The sequence below is a fragment of the Necator americanus genome, chromosome II, assembly GCF_031761385.1.
Source record: "Necator americanus strain Aroian chromosome II, whole genome shotgun sequence".
Lineage (NCBI taxonomy): Eukaryota > Metazoa > Nematoda > Chromadorea > Rhabditida > Ancylostomatidae > Necator > Necator americanus.
Window position 1 is genome coordinate 26,322,481 of NC_087372.1, and position 26,638 is coordinate 26,349,118.

The 26,638-nt window shown below is 41.3% G+C and overlaps 3 protein-coding genes across 4 annotated transcripts; 1 reads left to right on the plus strand and 2 right to left on the minus strand.

Moving 5' to 3' along the window:
• Nucleotides 1-193: 193 nt before the first annotated feature.
• On the minus strand, nucleotides 194-10,671 carry RB195_019537 (uncharacterized protein; the record flags this gene model as incomplete). Of its 2 annotated transcripts, XM_064187431.1 has the most annotated exons (20): nucleotides 194-354; nucleotides 415-493; nucleotides 1,618-1,713; nucleotides 1,850-1,963; nucleotides 2,466-2,609; nucleotides 2,678-2,772; nucleotides 2,825-2,908; nucleotides 2,962-3,106; nucleotides 3,572-3,707; nucleotides 3,769-3,848; nucleotides 5,119-5,217; nucleotides 5,272-5,394; nucleotides 5,449-5,572; nucleotides 5,637-5,707; nucleotides 5,862-5,958; nucleotides 6,016-6,104; nucleotides 6,170-6,302; nucleotides 6,524-6,658; nucleotides 8,466-8,621; nucleotides 10,595-10,671. In XM_064187431.1, 20 exons carry the CDS (start codon nucleotides 10,669-10,671, stop codon nucleotides 194-196), a joined length of 2,238 nt encoding a protein of 745 aa, XP_064043312.1. The 2 variants fall into 2 exon arrangements, with proteins under 2 accessions (XP_064043312.1, XP_064043313.1); XM_064187432.1 differs by lacking the exons at nucleotides 8,466-8,621; nucleotides 10,595-10,671 and having other exon boundaries at nucleotides 6,524-6,654.
• RB195_019538 (uncharacterized protein) lies at nucleotides 8,366-8,635 on the plus strand (the record flags this gene model as incomplete). Its single annotated transcript, XM_064187433.1, has 1 exon — nucleotides 8,366-8,635. The coding sequence occupies one exon, from the start codon at nucleotides 8,366-8,368 to the stop codon at nucleotides 8,633-8,635; it is 270 nt and encodes an 89-aa protein (XP_064043314.1).
• Nucleotides 10,672-14,018: 3,347 nt separating the features above from the next.
• RB195_019539 (uncharacterized protein) lies at nucleotides 14,019-20,099 on the minus strand (the record flags this gene model as incomplete). The annotated part of the gene is made up of 12 exons (XM_013448526.2): nucleotides 14,019-14,039; nucleotides 14,272-14,439; nucleotides 14,524-14,687; nucleotides 14,737-14,923; nucleotides 15,018-15,148; nucleotides 15,463-15,654; nucleotides 15,718-15,808; nucleotides 16,707-16,795; nucleotides 16,860-16,919; nucleotides 17,005-17,157; nucleotides 19,842-19,945; nucleotides 20,047-20,099. 12 exons carry the CDS (start codon nucleotides 20,097-20,099, stop codon nucleotides 14,019-14,021), a joined length of 1,413 nt encoding a protein of 470 aa, XP_013303980.2.
• Between the last annotated feature and the right edge of the window lie 6,539 nt (nucleotides 20,100-26,638).

Here is a 26,638-nt window from a genome sequence, read left to right on the forward strand (position 1 = left end):
AGTTGACCCAAACCAACGGTAATAGCTTTGAATCTGAGTACTCAAAAGAGGTAGTTATGAAGAAGTGAACAAATAACAACACTGTTCTTGAGAATTCCCAAAGGAATGTGTACATCGGAGTAATAGCGGACAACAACAACATGAATCTATACGACAGCTCTATTCCAAGGAAACAAAATGGGCTGCTGCATCTTCATGAGCCAAACATCGATGTGTTCTCGTCGATCTTCTCGTATTGATAGGATCCACGGCCGTCCATATGCAGAAAATACTCGTGGTGAACCCACAGTGACTTCCGATGCGATACAGTGAAGAGCGTGATGCCCATTGCACGGCAAATCTTATACATTGCCCCTGAATGAAGAATGGTCAAGGTGGCAAAAAACTCAGCAGAAAGAAAACTTATTCGCCAACCTTCGACGTCAACGCTGACCGCTGAAGTGCATTCGTCGAGGATGGCAAACTGGGGTTTATGATAGAACAATCGAGCCATCTGAAACATACACAAACTGATCAAAAGCAAATGGTTCAACTAAGCAAAAATAGGATGTTGCAGATTCAAAGATAGAAGGATGAATTGTCTGTCGCTATCCGATGTGTTACGTCAGTGTTTATATCCTCGCAGACAAGTCTGGCACCAGTTTATCGAGAGCGGATGGATGAATGGTTTGGTTTGACACTACGGCTGTTTCGAACCACCTACTGATTGTGCTGTCACAGCGGAACCTTTAACCGACTGCGCTACACCCGTCCCTTGCCGCAGACTAACGGGGAAAATAAGATTTTTAGTGGATAAATACATTGCCAAAGGAAGATGGGAGAACTAATCACCTATAATTAATATTGACCTCTACAAAATTATATGCTATCTTCAATATATTGCAAGGTGCAAAATATTTCCATAAGGTTGTTTGGCGACTCAGATACTCAAATTTTTTATTATAAAAATCAGAGAATTATTTGTCACAAGTGTAATTACTTTAGACTTCACAGAAATAGTTGCTCTCATATCTGCAATTAATATTGCAGTTGAGCGTGGGGTGATCAACCGAACCGAAGCGGTGCCTCCGCACCAAACCAGCGCACTGATGCTCCGAGTACCCCATGAGCGCAGCTGTATGCAGTCGACGAGTACTCGGACCATCAAAACGCACCAGTACCCACTTTCGCTGCGACACGTCGTCTTACCTCGGTTAAACACTTGGATCTATCTGGCATCTGAGGCTTTCATGATGTTTTCGGACGATTTGCGATGGCGTGATGCTTATCGCAAAGGCTCACGACAGGTGAGAAGATGGTTGTAAAAATCGACTGTGGCGAAATACCAGGAGATACAAGTTACAACAAAAAACCACAAGAACTTATTTCAAGGTCCTATAAAGGAATTTTGGTGATGCTGGCGAACGAGCGAACAAAATTAGCGTGGAAAGCGAATAGCAACAGAAACACACGCGAGTAAGCGCTTTAGAGTTTGCAAGACTAAATTCACTAAGATACTCCCACCAATCGTATTACTTCTACCGGAGAACTCATTGGGTTTCTCAGCGGTTCGCAATGTTTCTCCAGTTCCAAAAAAGGATGAAATACCAAATGTGGTAAATGAATGTCCGAACTTACAGCAATCCTCTGTTTTTCCCCGCCGGACAACACGTCCATCCAGTCTTGAACGGCATCCCAGCCTCCCTCTCGAAAGAGTATATGCGACAATTGCACCTAGGAGAAAGAAAAATCGCTTCCAACACTACATTATCGAGTAATTCAACTACCAAAGTTACCCACTAAGCCCTGCTACAGTGACTCAAAGAGCACCAACGTTGTGCTAAAAGTTATTTTCAAGAAATCCGCTTACTTTGGAAAGCATTTCCTCTAGGTCGTCGTCCGTGTAACCTTTCCTGATCATGTCAATAGCACGATCTGGGTAGATCACTTGATCTCTGAGCGTTCCGAGTGTCATGTACGGTCGCTACAAATGAGAAAGTTAGATATGTAAGATCACCTGCGACTAAGTAGATGATTTGATCTACACACACAATGTCACGCAGTTGTAGGTCGCAGAATGGTCCGTAGCAACACTTATTCGGTGGTTCACTGAGCAGTGACAAGTGCCTGCTACCAGTAAGACTAATTCAGAGTTAGAGTAAAATATAAAATTAATTTCCGCGTGGCTTCCGTTTTCACTATCTTTAATGACTATCAAAACATTAACCCAGAGTATTGCGGCGTTTTACGAAATAAACGTAGGATTGTTACAATCAGCCTCAGTTTGGGTTCCAGAAGATGACAAAAGAGCCGAAATATCAGGCTTATGAAAGTTCCATTTGAAAATCCCTTAATAGAAAGCTATTGCAGTATCTTCCAACCGGTATAGGGAAAACTTAACACGTACTAAGTCGCGTATCGAGAACTACAAAGTTATGTTTTGAACCTGATAGAAGTTCTGTTTGTTGTTGTGGGTGTAAAACTACCTGGGGAACATAGAACAGCTTTCCCTTCGCTGGTTTGGTTAGCCTTCCTCCGAACAGAGGCCAAAGCTCTCCCAAAACTCGGAAAAGGGAGCTCTTTCCACAACCATTCGGACCGCATACAAGTACATTTCGCCCCGATGGTACCTAAAGCGAAGTTGGTGAGAGAAGTTGGAAATTAGCGCTGAAAGCATTCATTTAAGAGTATGGCCAACTTCGAGATTGAGACTATCTACGAGAACATCACCGTTAGGAGTAACAAGCGGTACGTTCTCGAAACGAATAACATTGTCCTCTACGACGAGCTCTCCTGAAAATGATATGCATGACATTAGAAGAAGCGAATAGGTGTGGCTCCTCACCTGCTCCAGCCCTTAGGTCTCTGTGCAACAGACTAAGTTGCTCTGTATCATTTTTATCTTTTACCATCGTGCGTTCATATGAACCTGGAAGTTTACCCGTAGGAGGTGTGAAGAAAGAAGAGAGAATGAAATCTTACCGTTTTCGAGATCGGTAAGGACATTTAATAGCGTGTCCACCCTTGCAGTGAATCCGGATAACCTAGTCATTTCTCGGCCAGCAAGTGACAGTCGCCCAAGAGCTTCTGACAGTTTGTACATCATACGGCCGGAGTTGTAGTATTCCTTCAAGAAATCATGACTATCATCATCAACTGTCAGTTTTTCATTTCGATAAAATGCACAGGTATCCATAGTCATAGGCAAAAGTTGAGATTTTGAAACTTCGGCAAACTTTTAAGAAAATATTCTTTTTTGGAGACAGGTTGATTTTTCATAAGGACACTGGTATTTCTCAGTATGGTAGATCTGGGCCCATGGCAAGGGAATACGCGAGCGTTATAGCTAAGAAAAATTTAACAACGTGTAAATCACCTCAAACGTCGCTGAGACTGCTCTTACAAGTTTCAACTGCTCTTGCTTGCACTCTTTTTAACTATGTTCCACCCATCGTGAATTATAATTTATATCACTAACAAAATGTTGATAAAACAATATAAATTATATTACAAATTATACTAAATCACATCGCAACTTCAGCTCAAGTAGGAAGACAAGTTAATTTCTAGATGATTTTTAGCACAAACCAACCTGAATCAACTGCTTCTTGCTGAAGCTATTGAAAAGTTCATTCGTTTGGTCATGGAAAGGTCTGCTAACTGCGTACCATCCAACAACAGTACTAGTATACTTTGCGACAATATTGTCCACAAAACCTATGGAGAACCTGAACTTCACGAACTAGCTTTGTTCCCTCTAGGGAAAGAACAGTGCGAACAGAAGCTTACCTGAACAATATCACTTTCCTTAGGTGACTCACAAGGTTGCCGAAAGAGCCGAGCACCGTGGTGCGCTCGCGATTGTTACCCTCAAAAACGATTCTCAGATTTTCACATTTCATTAGGGTCGTAATCGCACGATGCAGTCATTGCACAAAACAGTCTCATTTTTCTTCTTCTGCTGTTTTGTCTCTCAATATTTCCATCCTTACCGTAACTATTACAGTCAGCTGCAAACAGTTTTCCTCTACAAGAACGGAAAACGGGCAGGTTGCAAGGCACCACAGTAAAGATCTTGAAACTAAACATTAACAAGAAAAGTATTCCGAGAACAATTGCTCCTTAATTTGTTAAGAGCTTGGGATTTCTTGAAAATTCTGCTCACAACACTTTTGATTCATCTGTCTCAGGTTTAATTTGAGTACGACAGTAAGGGAATGGCATACGACTATTTAAGTAACAGTGAGCCCACCTTCTAAACTTGGAGTAATGTCTGTATCAAGCAAGAGTTTTATAGACACTTAGGGCATCAAGTTTAAGATTTTCGATGACGAATCGAGTCATCACTACGATTAGGACAAAAGATAAGGCAATCGAACTTCGGAACGAAATAACTCAAAACCTGGGCTCACGTCACTTCTCAGTAGCAAGCAGTCTTGTTTTTTTTTCTCTGGAAATAAAAATGTTTTAGATGGCTAACAGTACAGCGCATATTTGGAAGAAGTGCAGAAGAAGTGGATACGAAGGTGGTGCCTACAAGAAAAAAATAAGTTTCGAGATTATATAAGAACGACCGAAAAAAAAACTTTTCTAATAGAACACAAGTAACAGACTGAACAAAAAAATGAATGGGAATAGGATAAAGCAAATTTGTTGTCAGAATCCAAAGATTTCTCTCCCTTTTTTGTACTCCTTAATAGCTGTCAAATTCTTGTAACATTGTTCATTATGGTCTCGTAAATCCGAAAACCCTAGGTGTATAAATCATCTCCAGAGTATTACTAATATTAATAAATTGCAGAATATTATCTGTTCACTCGAATTTCTTCTTTCATTAGATGCTTAAAACTTCCAGCAATTCATTTTGAGCCTACATTCATGACAAATTCAAACCAGGTGTGTCAGAGTTACGTAATCTTTAAATTTACTTTATAAAATCGATAACATTTTGGTTTGGAGTTTAGAGTACTCCTAGTTCAGTCATGAATGAACTTTCCAAAAGAACATAACGAACACCACAATGACTGTCGTATTATTATACGGCATGACCCAAGCAGTGCAATTCCATGCGTATGCGTGAGATCGAAATGGTTAAGTCTTGCGTAGCATAGTTTCTCCGAAAAGAGCACTTCAGCTTACCTGATAGAAAGCGATTTCTTCGCTGTTCATAATCACACGAGAGTTAACAAATCGGAATTCACCTTCCAACGTTTGTTCCTGCACTGTAAGTCGGCCAATCTGGAATGAAACTTATTATTCCAGGAAACTGCTCTCCTACCACGTCTCACTAACTGGTCGTCTGAGATAGGTAAGGAAAACACCGGAACCCAGTAGGTAAGAGAACAGTATCAGGGGTGCTCCCCATCCAAGAGCACCGCCGAGCCGGGATACGTAAAGAAGGACGTCGACGATTGGCTGCAAAACTTACAATGACCATTTACACTTTAATAGGGCGGCCAAAATCCAGACCTTAGTGAGATTTGAGTAGAGCTCGACTACTCCTTCGCAGAATTTGTCCACATCTTGGGTAAGGAGTTGATCGGGATTTTGAATCCGATTGTCAAGGTTCGACATTTTGTAGAAAGTGAAGCCTCTGAAATCACATACTGTGTCCAATATTAGGTGAAATTCCGCCTTCCATTCCGACATAATCTTACTTCAGGTACTTCCCGTATAAGTGCTTGGTGAGCCGCTCTCGGAACCTCAACCTCAGCTCGCTCAACCCGAACTAAAGAAATTTTCCATTGAGTTTCAACATCTCAAATAATAGTAAATTGCTTTCTCAGGCAGAAAAAGCAAAAAAAAAAACACAATACAAAAAAGGAAATTCAATAGAAACAAGATGGTTTTTATTGTTGCAGGAAAATAAAAGTAAATATTGCCTTGAGAATCGCGTTTATCACTGAAATCGCCGGCATCGACAGAACGTACTGTACCACATTCATCAGAAATCCGAGTTGATCTCGTGAAATAGTTGACCTGGAGAATGTTTTCTAACGCTCGCCGTTTTTTGCCTAAGATTTTTTCAAAACTTACGCTTCTATTTTAGTAGCTATGAGTATCATATAGACATCGGCACAAGTTCTGCAAAGCAGTGATACTGCTATTAGAAGAAGGTAAAGCACCTGGAAGACAGGTTGTATGAGACTATACCTGCATAGCATTTGATACAGCCAAATGTGAAACAAACTTCGACAGAGAACGGTCCGGGAATAAGAATCTTGATGATACGCCATAGTTTCCTCATAAATGCCCCGTCAACATGTGCCTTTTCCTTGGACGGCTGGCCGTTTTTCGTCACAAAAACCTTCGACTTCGAAGCTCTTCAAAGCACATTAAACTGTGTTTGCTATGGAAAATTACTCACTACAAAACGCCTAACTTCTGCAATAGCTAATGCAACAACTAAAAAAAGGAAGAAAACAGTTTTTTTAGCGCACTCTTGGTTTTTGCATCAATTACTGTAGAGGAGCTATCGCTCTTCCAATGGTCTCGAGAGGGATGAAACCATAACTTTTGTGAGTGTTAAAAAAGAATAATTTACCTAGCTGTCTTGCTATACCATCTGATGATTGCGAAAAAAGCTGCGAAGCCACATAAACTAGGTCCGTACTGTTTGAAAGAAAGTGCAGATGCTAGCGTCCGAACTTGGTCAAGTTTTGAGAGAGCGCCCATTCTCCTAAAGTAGAACAGGTGATCGATAGCGAAATTAGAACGAAGAACACACTATCGCGAGACGGACGGCCTCCATGTTGAGCCGAGGAACAGACTGAGGTTTCAATTAAATTGAATCTGAGAAGAGTTGGAGCGCGTCTTCAAAAACCAAAAAAAAACCAAACCTTTCTTCGAATTTTTGAGCACACTCTTTGGACTTTTTCAACATAGCGAACTAGAAGAGAGCAAGGCTTTGAGCCCAAACATTCAAAAAATTCAGAATTTTAGGGGAAAAAGAGTTATATAAAGGTTTCCAAAATTAACGAAATAACATCACATCATTAATCACATTAGTACCCCATCGCGGAGTGAATGTAGAAACCAGCTTCGTTTTTCCTTCTGTGGAGCTTGTTCTTTGAATCCGCACTCTTGCTTTTTTCTTGAAAACTCTACACTGACAAGGACAAAATTATGGAAGACTTCGTGAATAAAAGATTAACATTGATAAATCCTTCCGTGATGCGCCAATGAGTTCGGCTTCAGTTCGCAGTCGTGAAGGTTTTTGATCGCGAATACTGTCTTTACAATGACTTGACGAGGGTTTGTATCAAGTCAGTGTTCTTATCCTGTGGGATAATTCCAGTACCAATTTTTCCGCAAAGGTCATTCCGTTAAATTGTAATCACAACGTGCGCATAAGGCCGGCGTTGTGGAGTGTGGTTCAATTAATAAACATCCTTCCATCATTATTTTTCACGAACATAACAAACGGCGATCAGAACAGAGTAAAAACAACAACAACATCGAATGACCATCAACCAAAGATCAGCTCCAACAGATAGCAGTTCAGCAGGAAAAAATAACGAGAGTGAAATTCGAGCCTACTTTGTCTCAATAGACCAGCTACAACGCTTGTCAAGAAGGATAAAAAATTTACCTACGATCCGGATTAAGACAATTGTTTTGACTTTTGAACACCACCTTCACGCTCGATGGCGACAGTCTCGACGAGAAAATGTGGAGCCGAATCTCGTCCCATTCTTGGACACTGGAAATCATCCTCATTTGGCTTGACACGTCTTACTTAGTTATTGAGCCTAGAGACCTTATTTAGGCAGAAATGCTAAAGAGTCTGTTCGAAGCGAAAAAAGAGCTATTCCACTGCCGTTTCGATTGTTTTCAAAAGGACTTTCCGCCTAACGAAGATACCGAGTAATTCATCAACAGCCTGAAACCTCATATTCTCCCAATTGAATGCAAGAAAATAAGGCAAAAAACTCTAGAATCCTTAGCTTTGATGTTCGGTTTCTGATTCCCGGAAATGGCCGACCACCGCACTCGTTCTCTTCGTTAACTAGCCGAGGACGAAAACATTACCGTAGTCATTACGATCGAAGAGTATCACGCAGATATTTCAGCCAAGAGGCAACAATTTGGTCGAGGCCAAAGCGTTAACAGAAATCCGTGCCGTTCCAAACAAGAAGAAGTACCCCGACCTCTTTCCGCCGGATCACCATCCTCACCGCTCCCCATAGGTAGTTATCACTGCGCACATGGTACCAACGCGCTATCGACCGCTTCGAAAATATCCAGAAGCGCCAAGAAATCCATAAAAATGAACATTTGCATTAAATGCAATGCTTGGCTATGACGAGATCAACTACATCATCACTCAGCCGCGCCTCAGCCGTCTATCTAACTAGTCAGCCCGACAGTACTCCAGGGAACACTAATGTTGCACTGGCACCTGCTGCCCACCGCAGAGGACATCTTCGCCAGGCATAGCAGAAAAACCATCTTCTCCTACATCGTCTTCGCGAGCGCCTACTTACAATTCGAAGACGACGACGACGTCAAAAAGCTCCTCGCCATTAACACAAATAGAGGACCTTACAAGTGCAATCAACAACCATTTGGATCCGCTCCTGGCTCCTTCCAGCAGATCGTCGAGTCCAAGATCTCCGGACCCAACACTTTCAAACGTATTGCTGAACACAAATAAGCCGTACTCCAACTATTAGTTTGCCTTAGTTTCAATGGAGTTAGAAAAAGACCAGGTGCGAAGGAGTCACTGGTCAGTTGTCTTACACCGCATCACGAAGTGCTTCTTGCCTTATCCTCCACAATAACAAGTGAAGTAAAACACCTCACTTCATTTTTCCATCAATTAATCCATTCCATAATTTCTGTTTTTTCGCAATGTTACTGTACGAGATGGTCTACAATTATTTAACATTTCCAATAGCACAAATAAAGTAAGGAGGGAGGACAGCATATTTTAAACTTAAAAAATTGTTTTCAGTAATTTCGAATACTAGCGGAGGAGAAAAAGTAAGAAGTAAAGAAAAAGTAGAACTAGAACACCGCATTGTTTTTAAAATGGCGGAATATGCGTAGAGAATACGGAAAGGTAAACAATAATGGTCATTTCTGGAAGTGGAGAAGGTAGCCTTCCGAACCATTGAGTTTGTGAATATGAGTTAATAATAATGGAAGACAGAAGTACAAAAATATCACGAATGGGAGAAAACTTGGTCGTTGTAGCATTCCTCACTTATTTATTATATTTATATACATATTCCCTTCTTTTTAAAGGTAACTGCCAATAATTGCAACCAATTAAAGAAGTGTTTCCCATCTTGTTTTCCTGGCGCACGTGAACGTGAACGGCTGAAAAACACGTGCTTAATCCACCTTCAGAAGCGGGTAGTTCATAAAATAAAAACAGATGAAGGAGATCAGAAAGATATGAAGAGAGAACGCTAATCCGTTTCCGAGCGTTTCAACTGCGATTCTCAATCAAATCAGGACGCATCGTTTCATTTCACGCTTTCTCGATCTCTGATATAACTTCAATTAAGATCAATCTAAAGAAGTTTGTTCGAAAAATCTCGCAAACTCATAGAAGGAACTAAGAGCTTATGCCTCGATTTCGAGGAATGATTCTGGTCAACGGTGTCAACGAAAAGGAGTAATTCATGTGAGAGAAATGAATAGTTAAACGTTCCGACAAGAATTAAGAACTACAGAAAAAAGTGAACGATCCAGAAGAAAGTGGCGAGCGATCGGATCGTCGCCAGTCTAACGTGTTAGACAGAGAAAGCCATAGGCATCTCTGTAGGTATTATCACAAACGCCAGTACATATACCTGAGGAAGTACCAGGATGACACAATGCAATCTGTGCAAGACATGCTGATCGCAATATTTGAGGAAAAATAATCAGAAATTCCAAGGAAAACCCTTGCTATCACTACCATTTACGCCATGAAAATTATATTTAGGAACACAAGATGATGAAAAGGAATTATGTTCAAACAATTAAGTAATGGATATAGTCAGCAGTTCTTAGTTTTCCAAGATTCCCGACAAAGTAGAATGTTCAAGTGCTGTTTTTAAAAGATGCGACCGATGACAGTGCTCGTCATTTTACCATCTCATCGATCTGCGTACGGAAATGAAGTGATGAGAGAACACAGCAGAAAGGTCGACACACAGATAAGACGATCAACGAGGAAGGTGGCGTGGAGGCGCCTTAAAACGTACGAATTTACCCGACCATCAGAAATTGCCCTGGTGAATCGCAGAATATTTCCTTATCCTAGACACTTTTTGCATTTAAGAAGCTAAGAAATACCTGAAATGTGCAGGGAAATGGTAATGTGAAAATGCAAAAATATGAGAACTAGATCATCGGCTTTAAAAAAATTCTCTCAACTAGACTGCAGCAACTATGAAAATTTCGCCTGCTCATGGCTATTTTATTAGAAGCCGAACATCAGTTAGAGTTACGGATTGTTACAGAGAGTTACAAAGCTTACAAATAGTGAGCACAGAGTTAGACACTCAGTGTGCATATATGAATGTTGTGTGCTCGGTCATAGACGGTGCCGAATGTGTTCAACCCTGCGATCGCAACGCATTTGCCGCAACGCATGCCTTATCCATCCTGGCACATCTACCCAACTTCCCCTCCTCCATTCGCAATCGAAAGGGCATCGCGGTCGTCCGGTTGAACACATTCAGCATGACTATGCATATTTTTCGCTATCTCTCTGTACTCCTTATTCTTTTCGTCACTGCTTCAAAGCAACTACACGAGGAAATTCCACCTTGTCGGGTTTAGGGTGAAGCAGTCAAACTGCGCTTTCTATAGGTTTTAAAAAACATAAAGAACATATCTATAGTCAAATATAGCATACCTTGTAGCGTCACTGCTTCAAAACAACTACACGAGGAATGCTTCAAAGCAACTACAGAACTTGGAGGCACAAATGGGAATTAGTACAAAAGCAGAACAAAAATTCTTTTTTTCTTTAATATTGCTCAAATAGTGTGGTGAACATCATTTTATCCACATTGTCCGAGTCTCGGATTGAAATCCGCAGCGACACGGGAAAGTAGGGCCATGTTATTGCACGTACATCTTCGATACATTTTTAAGTCCTGTGTTGTTAAGCGCACGAGTTCTGTTTTCGATTTCGAGCTAGATCGAGATATCCCCATAAAAAGCAACCACAAGATGTAAGGGGAATACGCGTTGTTCACATATGGAACTTCGACCACGTTTAAAATAACGCTGGAACGCCGTGTTCAAACTTCCGTGTTCGCCAGACCAACGCTGTATGTTTTCTAATTTTCAAATGTGTAGAACGTCTGGGTCACTGTCTACTTCACCCACCACGTCCCGTTTATCCCTTTTATTCAAGCGTTTTTCAAATGTGTGGTTAGACAGCCCCACCGTACATTACTGGGGTTTGAACCTAGTTGCGCCCCTAATTTTTTTTTCACTGGGAAATTCTGAACAGCATATTTTTTCGTTCGTTTTTTAGTCCATTTTTAGAGATTGTAGAGACCAGAATCTCCAAAATCTCTAAAAATAAAAATTTTCTTTTTTTTTAAATTTATACATTCTATTAATATCCATTTTATAACAAAGTCCAGTGTAGATAACAGTGTAGTTAATATATTGGTACATAAAATAATGAAATAATATTTCATACGAAAGCTATATGAAAGCGATTGAAACCTGTAACCTCCACAAAAAGCCCCTCAACTTCTAAGCAGGATTTGTACAGTGGCTGACGTAGACGTGAAAAACGTCAATCTTGTAAATTGAAAATATTCGTGTATCATTTCGTTGTAGAAGGATGTTCCTGCCGGAACCTATACGGCAGTTCACTTAGTTTATTTTGCCTAAAACTTATTTCAAGAGTGGTAAGAAGAAGTGCATAAGTGACGAATATTTTTATTCGTATATAAAATGCTCAGAAAGTCTTTTTTTTTCTGTCTTTCGAAAATGACTCCAGAAACAGAAAACGAGCACGAAAACTGCTAGTCATGGGGATCAAACATTGGAAAGAACGAAATATCATAACTCAACAAAAGCACCACCAGAAGCAAATCTTATCTCGACGAAGTTCCCGATTCACGCGACACGCTTAGTTACATATGGCAAAGATAAGACACAATAGAACACGTAAGTAGAGAGACTGTCGACTGTTGCAGATCCGCAATGATGATCTTTTGTCCCAGGATGCAGGCGCCTACTGTCCTCTACATTTTTCTTGGGAAATATTCCCACTAGAATCTGCACAGCGTTTTCGAGTTAGAAACAAAACTTTAATTATGTACTTTTTATTTCTGCTTGTGTCGAATTTTGATGCCCAGATATAGTTCCTAAACGAAATAGCCCAAAAACAGTGAAGAGAAAGAATTAGTAAACGAAATAAAGAAAACGAGTGCAGATTTTCGGAGTTTTCGGATCCCGCCATCACATTGTCCTAACTTCAGAGATCGTGAAATGTCCAAAAACCAAGTAATTCTAATGTTTGAATGTCGGAGGCCGATATAAAACACGTTCCTCGCTGACTTTCGGTTACTGCGTTGAGCTGCGGAGACGGCTATCCACATATGGCCCATTCGACACTAACTCAGGTTATCAGTGAAACAACAATATGAAGACCCTGCAGCAGAAATAGGGACAAGAGTTCGAGAAGCAAAGATTAAAAGATCAGAGGACAAGTCTAAATGACCTATTCATAGTAGATGTCAGCCGCATTTGTGTCGGTATTTTCTAGGAGCTCCTGGGCTTAGCCAACTGAATGGTGAAGCCCTCAATCGTTCCACATTTCAGCTGCTGGTTAGATCTGTCCCTGCCGATTGGAGAATATGTAATCAAGCTACACCGGTTCTGATTTGAGTATTTGATTTGGCTTTGTCAGATGTGACAAAGATCCAGAGATGAGAAGTTTGGACATGATAAATTTGATGTTTTTCGTAACTAAGAGTAATAGTAGCGACTATCTCCACAAGTTCGTTACAGTCAAAAGATCGTTTTGGGTAGCTTATCCTACAGGAACCCAACTTGAGGATCCATGTATGCCTCACGACCTTAAAAACACAAACAACGCATCACGAAACTGACGCAGTACGGAAACTGCACGGAAATCGCAGAGTTCGGGTTATAGATTACGGAAGCGAGAGTGGCTCCGTTTATCCTTCTCTAGTCGTTCTAAAAAACGGCATAGAAGGTGGCGTTCCTTCCTACGAAAACCCCTGCGCACGCACCACATCCATGTGCGAACAGTCGAAAACCAATCAGATCTCCTCAGCAGCCTTTTCAAGTAAAACCTACAAAAAGACTGCTGAAGTGACCGGAACGTGTACAAAAAGGTGCATCCTAATGTTCCTCGTAGGAACTAAAGCAGTTCCCACACTGTTTTTTCACGACGATAAGAGGAAGATAGGCGGCGCCACGCCAGTCTCGATAATCTACTACCCGAACTCTATGTTGTGCCTAGGTTTCCGTAATTCGTCAATTTCGTGACACGCTGCTTTCAGATGTAAGAGATTTCAGGTAATGTACCCAAGTCAGTAGTTATTGCTTTGTTATAATCATTGAATTATCAAATTGAAGAAATGAAGAGCAACGGAAATCACATCTATCACTGATGCAACTATCTATTATGGTACTACATTGTCAATGCATTGCTCATTGTTCTCTGCGACGAGCGTGTAGAGTGAAGATATGGCTATTCAATTTTGAACCTTTAGAAACACACGAATGTAACAACAGCAGTACAGATAAAGCTGCTTTCTTCTTCTTAAACTCGGACAAACATTGATAACAATCTTAATCTAAATACAACCTAAAGAGGATTGCAGTAACAAAATTACCTGTGAGGAGAAAGGAGGAAATGTTAACATTTCAACTAACAGTTCCATTCGCGGATAACATCACCGGACAAGAAACAAACAGAACTCCAAGTTTTGATTAGACACTAAGAAAATTAGAATGATAACAGTGAATGAATTCCATTAGCTTTAAGGCAGATTCTGAAAACGCTCGTCATATACTCAACACAAGACTGATGAATCTTCCTTCTAGTCCGCGGACGGCATCACCTGAAAAATAGAACGTGATCCCCGGACCAATCGGAATCTAATGCAGCGATGGATATTGCATCAGAAATATTTTGATGCGCTAACGCTTTTAAGATATGTGTAGAACCCACAACTGTGCTCGAAAAGAAAACAGTCCTGGAAAAAGTTACAGAGAAAGACGAATCCGACTGACGATTTGCAGTTTAGGTCACTTCACTTCGTAATCTAAATATATAGTTCAAGAAAAACCTACTTTCATTCTTTCGAATGCAGCTTTTTCTAGCAATTCACGTTGAGAAGGATGTGCAATTTTGATTAGCTCGTACGCCCGTTGTCGCATGTTCTTTCCCCACAGCTGGGCAATACCATGCTCGGTCACAACATAGTGTACGTGAGATCTCGTAGTCACAACACCGGCTCCCTGAATGAATAAGATGAACAAATGATTGAATGTGCTTCTTATATCGTTCTAAAAAAGTAATCGTAATTGTAGCTTGTGACAAACCTCATTGATGTAAGGGACTATTTTACTCTGCCCTTTTTTGGAGATGGACGGGAGAGCAATGATGGGCTTGCCAAGTCCATCATCTCCGATAGCAGCACCACGAATGAAGTCCACCTGACCGCCGAAACCAGACAAGAAACGCTTTCCAACAGAATCAGCAACAACTGCAATTGCATTGAAGTAAAGAAGTTGCTCGTACTACTGAATATGTACCTTGGCCAGTGAGATCGATCTCGACAGCCGAGTTAATTGCGGTCACTTTGGGATTTTGACGAATGATAGCGGGATCGTTCACCCACTGGACGTCGCCAAATTCAATAAGGGGATTGTCATGTAGGTAGTCGTACAGCTTTGTTGATCCGTACACAAAGGCAACAACAAGCTTTCCAGGATGAATGGTCTAAAAGGAGGCCTATGAAGCAAATTTTCAAAAATGTGACTATGTTTGTAGGATGTTGTGAAATCAAAATCAGGAGGAAAAGTTAAAGGCTAACCTTTTTGCTATTTGTAATTGCATTGCACCTAATGAGATCTAGCACACCATCTGAGAACATTTCAGTATGAATACCCAGATCTTTGTGATTTTTTAAGGCAGCGAGGGCAGCATCCGGGACGGCTCCGATACCTGGAAGACACACCACAACTGTGAAAAGAATCTCAGGTGTGATGTAAATTGCGATTACTAAAGCCTTGAAAAAGTAGCATGAAAACAACTATGAAAGTCGAAATATTTATGGTATACAGGTCCTATCTCCGAAACTAGCCGAAAAAAATAGCATCGATGGACCTGTGTTTAAAAAAATGGAGATGTCTTCTCCATAGCAAAGACTCAATTGAACCTGTGTTACTTTAGTAAAGAAAATTCCAGAGCTGACAAGCTTTACCAAATATTTGAGGACGATTCAAAATCCCAGCCTTTGGCTAGAAAAAGGAACTCACCCATTTGCAGGGTAGCGCCATTATCAACCAAATGCTCCGCGATGATTTGTCCAATCTTTTTTTCCTCTTCGCTATCTTTTCCGATATGTCTTTCATGGAGTTTAAAAGTATGGTCTTCAACTAAAACGTCAATGTGCGACGAATGAATGACACTGTCCCCAAAAGTTCGAGGCATGTGCTTGTTTGCCATAGCTAAAAAAAGAATACATTAAAAAATTATTCGTCCATATGAAGCATAGCAAAAAGTTGTCCGACCGATGATGTGGTCAGCGTTAGTAACTGCAGCCCTAGCTGTATCCACCGACGTACCCAGGGAACAGTAACCATTTTGATCAGGAGGTGAGACCTTAACAACAAGATGTATACAAGAAAGTAAAAGAAAACACTTTGAAGTAATAAGTTCCACTTCCATATATTTTACAATACAAAAGTTCCGATGTTATTATTTCATTCATTAGTTGACACTTTCTCTACACTAGTTCATAAAATTCAGTTTGTTCGACAAGGAACCTTCAACGTCCCTAATGTCGTATATCATATAAAGCCACACCATGCGAGCAGCATTAACTGAGTGCATTTCGAGAAATGTGATCCGCTACAAATCACACATCGTTCCCACAATCGTAGGTAGCCGATCCGAACACCCGATTGAATGCCCAACTCTGATGTCCAGTTTCTAACAGTGCATAATTCAAATGAAAAGACATTGATTATCCCGATAGTTTGATGTACAAACTATACCTTAGGGGTATCAAAACATTACTTTGATAGATTCACTACCGTTGATCTCCCGATTGGTAGGACAAAGCAATACGATATGATAGAGGCTAAGGTTGTCCTGCCAGTAGTTCTCTTCCCGTTACTCAGGACGACTGAATTTCAGATGGTTGCGCCGAACATTACATGGGCGGGAAACACGTTTCATGTATTCGAAAACGTTAGGTCACAGAGAGAAGTTGACTCGCAACTTCAATATTCAAACCTAAGCCGTTACTACTATAGCTCTCATTAATTTTAACTAAGAAAAGGAAGAAGGCATATTACATACAATCGATAATCTATTTGTTTTAACCGCTGGGATTCGAGCGCAAAATTCAGCTAGGACAACTAGAAAACTAGACAACAACAGATACCCGGTTTCTTCTCATGCTTTAATCTTTCTCACCAATTTCAAAAAATGTGAAGGGATTTTTTAAGGGTAAGGCAGATGCAAAAAATAATCAAGAAATTTGCAAAACAAGTACATGAATGAGTGCAGCATTCAGTTTGATGGCTCCTCGACGGAATAGCATGGGAACTTCTTGCAGGAAACAAGAGTTGAAGTCAGCAATACCTGGAAATGACATCTTTCCTACAAAACATAGCAAAAACATATTTGAGATGGCGCGTAACCACACCTTCATTGACGGCACTACGGAGGTTGGCACCAGTGAACAAAGAATTTGATCGAATACGGTCTGAAGTGAATAAATATATGTGACGATAAATAAGATGTTATTTCAAAACTCAAATCAGAAGAGCATTTTGTAAGCGATAACATACCACGCACGTCTGGTGCAGTCCAAGGTGTTTCTCCTTCAAGGTGGAGATGGTGAAGTTTGATTCCCTTGAGGTTGTTAGTCTTAGCATGCTCGCAGAGTCCTTTCAGAAGTGGAGTCGGTGTCGCAGCAATCCCGTGCACAAAAATATTGTCCCCTGCAATTATGGTTAATTTCGTCATATTTTTTTCTGCTGAATAAAAGCGAATGAAACTTACACCGAAATTGGTTGGTTCTAATCTGACTTACTGAGGCGAGTAATCTACAAGGTGAAGATGGTTGATCTCATTATGTATGATATTTACTTCAGCGAAGAAAACGTCATGCATAATAATTTCAAGATTTAGCGAAATCGCTAGGAGCCTGAAGGGCAACTTTTGACAAAAAAAAACTTAAAGGTACAAGATAAAAATCGATAGAAACTCTCAGTGACCGAATATTCGCCGTCAAATAATGAAAACAATCTAACTCAAACATGGTATCTAATATGGTTGGACTGATTTATTGACGCAAATAGGTGTGCTTCGTTAAGGGAACTAGGCATTTCTCGAATAAACATACCCAGTGCTAAAACGGCTATGTATGGTAATGATATAAAATAATCATGATCATGATCATGATCATGATATATAATAACGGGCTTATTCTGTCACGTGGGTGTGTGTGTGTGTCAGTCACGAAATTCAAAAAGGTGCGACGGGTACACCGGCGTCGAGTTGTTGCCTCGATGCTAGAAGGCTATAAAATAGGGTGCGACGGGTCCACCGACGCCAGATACCTATAGGAGGGGGTGCGACGGGTCCACCGGTGCCAGATACCCATAGGAGGGGATGCGACCAGTCCACCGGCGTCGGATTGGTGCGCCGGCGCCAGATAGCTAAAAAATGGGGTGCGACGGGTCCCGCGGAATCGAAATGGTGCGCAATAACTTCGCGTGCATGTCGCAAAAGATGAATGGTTAAAGCTGTTTCATAGCCGTGGCCATTGCGCGCGTTGCTTTTCACCTTCATAACTCCGCGTATCTATTTCTTTCTTCGTTCGCCTCATATTGGTAGCATGCCGTTCTCAGAAAGTGGAAACGCACGCGCATGAAAACGACTGCTTAAATAGTAGCAGGATGTTTATGTGATCTGACGTGGAACGTTATCTTTATCAGTAGGAAGATGTCTTTCACGACATTTTATGTTAAAACATCATTCTGTGATAACTATTGGGGGAAATCAAGAGAAATACCCATACTTCGAGTAATGCTTTCAAATTGTATCTATATTATTCTGGCATCGATGGAGCGTTTGTAACTGATGGTAGAATATTCTCCAAATGTAGAATTGACGCATTTGGAAGGAAAACTCCGTAATCTCTAATCCGTAATTTATAATTTATTTATAAGAGAGGTAAAGCGTTGTTAAAAAAACGCAAATCTGATTTTACAGAAAACACCACTACTATCAACTTTCATTGATCAGTGAAGGAGAGCGAAAAACCACTGGAAGTCTGAAGTCCGGCTTTAGTCGGACATTCAGACTGGTATATGATAACGGGCTTATTCTGTCACGTGCGCGTGCGTGTGTGGGTGGGTGTGTGTCACGAAATTCGAAAAGGGAGGTGCGACGGGTCCACCGGCGTCGGATTGATGCGCCGGCGCCAGATAGCTATAGAAGGAGTTGTAACGGGTCCACCGGTGTCGGATTGGTGCGAAGGCGTCAGATAGCTATAACATGGGGTGCGACGGGTCCACCGGCGTGGAATTGGTGCGAGAACGCCAGATAGCGACAAAATGGTGTGAAACGGGTCCACCAGCATCAGATTGGAGCGCCGGCACAAGATAGTGTAATATGGGGTGCGACGGTTCCACCGACGTCCGATTAGCGTGCCGGCGCCAGATAACTATAAAAGGGGGTGTGACGGGTCCAGCGGCATAGAATTGTTGTGCCAAAATGCAGTATTATCTTGCAGTAACTTCGTGTGTATGTCGGAAAAAGTAAATGGGACATTGCAACCGTTTCATACCGGCGGCCACTACGCGCGTTCCTTTTTATCTCTATTACTCCTCCGCATGTCTGTTTTCTTGCACATTTGCCTCAGGCTGGAAACATGTCTTCCTCAGAAAGTGGAAACGCGAATGAAACCGGTTGCTTAAATAGTAGCCAACAGTAACTTACATGATCTGACGAGGAACGTTATCTTTATCAGTACGATGATGTTGTTCACGTCATTTTATGTTAAACATAATTCATTCATAACTGTTGAGAAGAAAAAAAACCATACTTCAAGTAATAAAATAAAAGTAGTAAAATTGTGTCTAAATTATATTGGAATCGAAGGGGTGTTTGAAGCCAAAGTTTGAACATTCTCAAAATGTAAAACTTACACGTTTCGAAAGAAAACTATGAAATCTTTCACTTTTATTTATAGTAAAGAAGAAGGAAGAAAATGTTTTTAGAAAAACAGAATTCTGATTTTACAGAAAATGTCACTACCATTAATTTTAGATTAATTCTGATTAATTGATCAGTGAATGCGAGTGAAGAGAACACCACAAAAAGGTCTGAAGTCCGACTTTAGCTGGACATTCAGACGGGTATAATAATAATATAGAATAATATCCACCCCATGAGGTCACCATTATTTATGAACATTTTAATTGATGGCAACGTGTCCAGGCACGATTACACATCGTTTATTAGGCTAAATGAATTTGTACTGAAAGCAGACTCAGTTCTCAAGGCTCCTGAACACGTCCATCCTCAGTAAATATAAAATTGTAAGAGTTAGTAAGGAAAAGGCTTGGTGATCAGTGACACCCAGAATGAGGGGATATTTTGTGGTTCTAAAACGTACCTGACTTTATCTTCTTGAAAGCATCCTTTATGCCACATACTTTGGGCTGCTTTCCATGAACTGGGAACGCTATCTCGTTCTTGTCGGCGAACACTGTAGATGCCCTAGATTGGCACTAATAAAATAATTCCATTGTTCCAACAATCTGACTGCAAAACAGTATGCAGGAATTCTTCTATAAGAACTTTAGCTTTTCTAACTGTACCTGCATGCAACAGCACTACTAGAGATTCCACGAGAGGACAGTCGAGATAACATTTCTCCTAAAATCCAAGTGCAAAACTATGTATATGTGGTGACTGTGATTGATGAAGACAGTAAAAAAAGAGATGAGGCATAGCATGATGTCTTGCAAAGAATAGCGAAGCAGTAGTATAAGAGAGAACGGAAATAGAGCGGGCTTAACAAGTGTGTTCAGTGTGATAGACGTCAAACTGCGAGAGTGAGAGCCGATCGAACAATGCTGTGCTGGGCGGAGTGTTGCAAAAATGTCAAGTTCAACATACAATGATAAGAGGTGACAGATCTAAGTACTTGTGACGACTTCGAAATTACTTCCACTCCCGCCAATTTCCTTCGCAAAATCAGTTTTCTAGTTCCATTTTTTCTCTACTAATTCCTCTTCTTTTGAAATGCTCAAAAATTCTGTTATAGCCAACTCAGACGGTTCACATTGATGTTTATTAGGTACTAAATGACAGGTGATTACGAGGATTGTAGGACAGTAAACGAGGAAAGAAACTGGTAATTGGATTGACATGTTATGTTTTTCTAGAGAATTGTCTTCGTAGAAGTTCTTCTTCACATCAGATAAGAAATGCATGCACGCAGAGCATGCACTTAGTGCAGATAACTCGAAACATCGTGGATGAACAGATGTGAAAAAGGACGCGAAGATGGCATATCTATTCCCAACTCAGCTGGCTCGCTGTTATATGTTCATGTTAGAAAAACAGCACATATAGGAACTATATGAGAAGCAAGAGAAAATAAAGGTAACAGTCAATTCAAAAGATTCCGAAGAAAGACATTGCTGGCAATGACAACTGATATGAATATTGAGGAGAACGGCTGCATGTGCCCCAATTCGAGAGGGGCGTTGATCAATAAACACGTCGTTGTTGAAGAGACACGGGGAACTTCGACGACAAAAACTATGTGCTGATTGTTGTGAAAAAAACAATCAATGAGCAGACATGGACATTGTATGCCAATGGGCAAATCAAAACAGGACTACCTCAAGATTTATAAGCTCGCTGACTGCTAGAAGGAGAAAGTGCTAGAGAAAACAATCCTTGAGAATTCACTCTAGCACCACTCCGTATAGCCCGATCGAGAAGTTTCGATCTTAGAGGCAATGTGGTGAAATCGTTTACGTACAAAGTTAGAAAAATGTAACCGTATTACCTCGTGAATACACGTAAATTGTCTTTCGTAAATGGTTTTATTATTGTGTATCATTGTTGCTGGCTAATTCCACACACATGAACACATCATAAAACCATTCCCTGCTAACAACAATCGATATTCTCATGCAAAATTGTTATACTCGAGTCAAAACGACAAGAAGCACTGTGCAGTTGAACAAGCGGCTGCGCCCGAAGCGGCGATGGAGGTGGCGGCAGGAGTCGACGTGGGACCATTGCGCTCTGCAGCGATGTATGGTGCTAGGAAGGGTCCCCTCGATCCTAACCGCTACGCTCCACCGCGCCGCTTCGAGTGCAGACGCTTACGCAACTGCATCGAGCTTCAGGTCGTTTTGACCCTACTATAGCTGCCATTCTCTCACCTCCCATCATTTCTTATGCTACAGCACCCCTCAAAGGAGCAGCTTTGAAATATTTCTCAGTTTGGGGGGAGCTGGAGCTGGTAAAATTGACTATCCCCTTCCTTATTGGTCTTCTTAAGTACTGATCACTTCGAATAGGTACTTTCAGGACAAGTTAGAGATAAATTAAAAGTTTAAATGAAATAAAGCCCATCAAGTTTAATTTTTGGCCTGATGAAGATGTTTACTATGTCGAAGTCTGTCGAAATCAACAAATTAGCCGCGTAAGAGTTCAGACGTAATCGTTGTCGACAGGGAAAATGTAGTTGGGGAGGAAAGCACTAAGTGGAACTCTTATTTTTGGACGTTCTATCTTACTTTTTATCTTAGTAATTTTAGCTTACATGAATCAAAGAATAATTCTTAGGTCTTAGGGAGCTGACTGATTTAGTTATTTACTTCTAGAAATGAGGGCGCCACTGAGTTTTTGTTGTGATCCTACTCCGACGCGATTGCACGGAAAAGAATGAGAGCTACAAAAATGAGCTCCGAGAACAAACCATCGACCTTTCGATTACCCTCGCAGCACCTACCTCACCGGAAAAGTGAAGCATCTGGCCGACAGAACTCTTTCTACAGCGGCCGTAAATATATAGCGCTATGTTGTTGGAAAGCGGTGGAGTTCAAGTACAACACAGCGACAGCAATGTGGGCTTTCTTCTACAGATCCAACAGCGATGCGCAGCCTCCGTTTCGTTTCGATGCGTTTTTCCGGCCTCATTATTGCCGTTGCCAACGAACTGTCGAGAATCGTGCATCATATAATGTGATGAATTAACGTAACAGTAATATCTCTCCATGCTTTAACAAAACTACGAGATATCTACTAAAAGTAAGTGAGAAAACTGTACGATACTCCAATTCTCAAATGCTGCGCCGAACAACTTAATTCTTCACTTAAAAAAATCCCTATGATTAGAATTCCTAATGATATTGTCGGGTTGCAGCCTGATTTTATAGTAGACTCAAAACGATATGAAGCACGGACAGTTGAGTAAGCGGATGCGTTTGAAGCGGTGCGATGGAGACAGCGGTTGGGATCGAGGTGGGACCATAATGAACTGCAGAGATGGGTGGCGATAGCGAGGATCCTTACCCGATGCCAGCCGCTACGCTTCACCGCGCCGCTTCGAGCGCAGCTGTTTACGCAACTATCGGTGCTTCATGTCGTTTTGACCAAACTATACTTTACTATATTTAAATAACACATCCAGCCTTAGAGCCACTATTAGGTTTCATATCTATGCCATCCAGTTTCCGCCGACTCCGTCTTATCTCAGATGATATGGTTGCCTCTTCATATTTATGCCAATTTCATAGTACGTCTTCAGCAGCAGTGCAGCTCATGATTCGCCATTGGTACATTATCGGGTACTCGATTTTTTTTACTGCTAGGTTCTCCCTCAGTAAACTTCATGAGGTTTTTGTAGTGTGTAGCGCAGCCGGTGATTGAGTGCTAGAAACCGCCCTAATGCCAACAAGCCTTTCCTCCCTTCGGGGCCAATAAATTCCTATGAGACCTGTCTCGAAGGATGAAAACACTTGAAACATCGGCCGCATCTCATTGTAAGACTGCATACTTTCACAGACCTCAAACGATTCTGAATTGTCAATTTAGCGTCGTGAGGCTGATATGATAATCTGACCACGCCGACTCTAAATTATAGAACGGATGGGGAGTATTGTCTAGAACAGCTCCACCGGGAATTCTGCAAGCCATACACAACGAAGTTGATTCGTAAAATATGCGGAAACTAGACGGTTCTCCATAACATGAAAAATTGGCCTGACACCGCCAGAATATATTTTTTCAAGTCCCGAAAAAGCATTCACGTAAGAAAAAAGAACGAAAACGTCCTTCATTACTTACGTGATTTCTAGGCATTTTTTATAATGCTTTTTGGAGCTGCAGCAGTTGGTATTAGGGCTTCGCCGACCGAATGATTGTGTTATTCAACAATAATAGTGATTTCACTGCTAATGAGTCGAATGTTTCAATAAAAAAGACAATCTTCTGGGAATGGGTGAAAAGTCTCTGACTACCCAGTATTCGAATTCAACTAATTTTAAAAATGGCTGCAATCGGAAATCGTAAACACAGTCTCCTAGTCGTTCACGTCTACAGATGGAAAGAGTGGTAAGAACATCTTGGGGTTCCTTCTTCACTGCTACAATCCATATCTGGAGGAGAAATTCCTTACAACGAACAAATTGAAAAAAAAAATAGCCCTCGACTCTTTTATTTACACCCGGTGTTTGCGTCACATGGACGCTGTGCAAATATTCCAGCCGTAAAGATATCGCTACAGGTTTACTCTACAGTAAGTAACAATAATGAGTTATACAAATTATAGTTAGATTACACAACTAGAGACAGAGTAGCACGAAAATGACCATGTTGGGGTCTGTGTGCAAATATAGAATTCAGGGTGTGAATAATCAGTATGGGCGTGGCCTCGCCTAATTCTCCCTAATCGTCCTGAAAAACAGCGTGGGAAACAGCGTGTGTTCCTACGAGGTACGCTAGAACGCGCCTTGTGCACGTGCCACATCCACGGGCGAGCGGTCAAAACTCAACGAAGTCTCTTCAACGGCCTACTCAAGTACAACCAATTAGTAGGCTGCTGAGGGAGTCGGAACATATACAAAGTTGGCGCGTTCAAGCATACCTCGTAGAAGCTAGGGCGGTTCTCACGCTATTTTCACGAACATTAGAGGGAAATGGGCGAGACCACGCCCATGCAATCTACATTCCGAACTCTATAGTTGCTCATAGAGGCCCCTAAGTCGTCATTTTCGTGGTACGCTGCCTTTAAATTATAAGCGAAAGTAAATCGTATTTGTTCCAGCTGAGTTGTGACGTATGGATAAACATCGCAAGCCCTAACATCGCAACGGCTCAACAACGCAAAAAAAATGTGTGATTCTTGCAAGAAAACTAGTTAGTTGCATGACAAATGAAATCTCCCCACGTTCCTTAAATACGAAGAAGAAACATATAAATTGAAGAGAAGTTAAGCCATTGGGACAGGGCGATGGTAGCAAACAGCGCATCGAAAGGCGAGTGACCCTCATTGAATCATACAAATCGATGGATGGTGAAAAAAGGACGACTCGAGCGTGAGGAAACGTGCCTGATCGCAAGAAATCGGAGCTAGCGAAAAAAAAGACTCTCAATCGCGGACGAGGTTAAAAACAAATACTAAGGCAAAGAAAGATGCAGTAGTGCAATGGATGCAAACTGGCTGCGAAGTGCCTTCCTCTTCCAGAAATCGCGAAAAATTTCTCGTTTTTTGTTCACAGCATATTCCGAACGTAGTGAGAGAACTTTACACACAGCCTACAATCGATATGGCGGAAAAGTTGCCGTGGTAGCCATTGATCGAGGGGTTCCTTGGGCAACGTACACGGCTTCCGAATGAAATCAGCAATCGATAGTGAAAATGGACGATCGCGAGATGCATTGTGAGCGAGCGTTCGGAAGCTAAGTGGCCAAAGAACCTCCAAGTTGTGGCTCCTCTCATTAGTCTTCTTAGCCGATGAACCTCGGCGTCATTTGTTCATTGTCATTGTCATATGATTGACAAACTACCCATAACTAGCTCGTAGTCTGCAGCTATAGTGAACTTCCCGATAACAAAGTTAATGTTAATTAAAGTGAAATTGTGCACATGGTGTGTACAACTTTGAAAATGTCACACGATGAAATGTTGACAGTTTGTTAATTGTACAACGTTCAGCTTCTAAACTGCCAATGGAACAAAAAAGTAGGTCCAGAACAGCGACACCTTTCCTACCACGTAAAATCGAAATCAGCACTTAGAGTGCTTCTTTCAGCAATGATTCTTCTTTTCCTCGATCCATTCAGAAAAAGTTAGGATGGGGTGTGGATCGGGTTCTTTCTGTTTATTGCAACACCTATAAGTTAATTCATTGCACTATTCATGCACACTGGTTCTAAACATTCCAAAAAATCCACTTGCATACACGGCACAATCGCTTTTTCTTATCAGGTGACAGTTTTCAAATAGGCTTGTTATGGCTTTCGACTGGCATCAGGCTCACAGCTCTGAATCTTGTTCTTACCACGGCGCATGCTAGAAATCCTATCCCACATCCACATATCATGCCTCAAGCGGTTCTGTTTACAAGCCTAAGCCTTGCTTACCTGAGAAATCAAAGAAAGACCGAGCAGCAGCTGTTACTGAAGTTTATGTTCATTGCTGTAATATTGTTTTTCAAAAACTTAGGCTTTGCTGAGGCATACAGGATGCAATTAATCCCCTCACGGCAAATCCTTTAGGTTAGTAGGCGCACTAGAGTTTCTCGCAGGAAGCAGCAATTCAGCAGCTATGAAAAGTCAGCGGTCCTTATTTCTATATCAAAGTGAAAAATAAATAAACATATGTAAGTACACGCAGATATAACAGATGTGTACAAACATAATATAAAAGCGAATAAAAGTCGCGCTAAGCTTTGTCATTTCTTTATTCTCTAAAACTGGTGGCAGGTAAAAAAAAAGGTAGACATGAGAGCTTCATATGATCTAAAGTATACATAATGGGGTCTGGATTTATGATAACTCTGTGCCGTTTTGGTTCATGCTTTTTGCTCGTGATCACCCCCTATCTGCAGTCGGATCAAAGCGACTTGAAGCCTGCATTTGCATAAGCGGCTCCGCTCGAAGTAACGCGGTGGAACTGACGGTTGCGATCGAGCTAGGACCCCTTCTTGCTGCAACCGGGTTGCAGAGATGAGCAAAGGTCACGCCCGCGTCACTGACGCAGCCGCAAAAGGCTTCAGGTCGTTTTGCTCCGACGGCATAGTCGGCGCCGAATTTCTGCGTGCGAAGCGTGTGTCTCAACGCACATCGCTTCTCCGTTTGACAAACAAAATCTCAATATTTCGAGATCACAGATACAACACCTATACTAACTCAGTGCAAATCCTATGAATACCTCTTCATTCT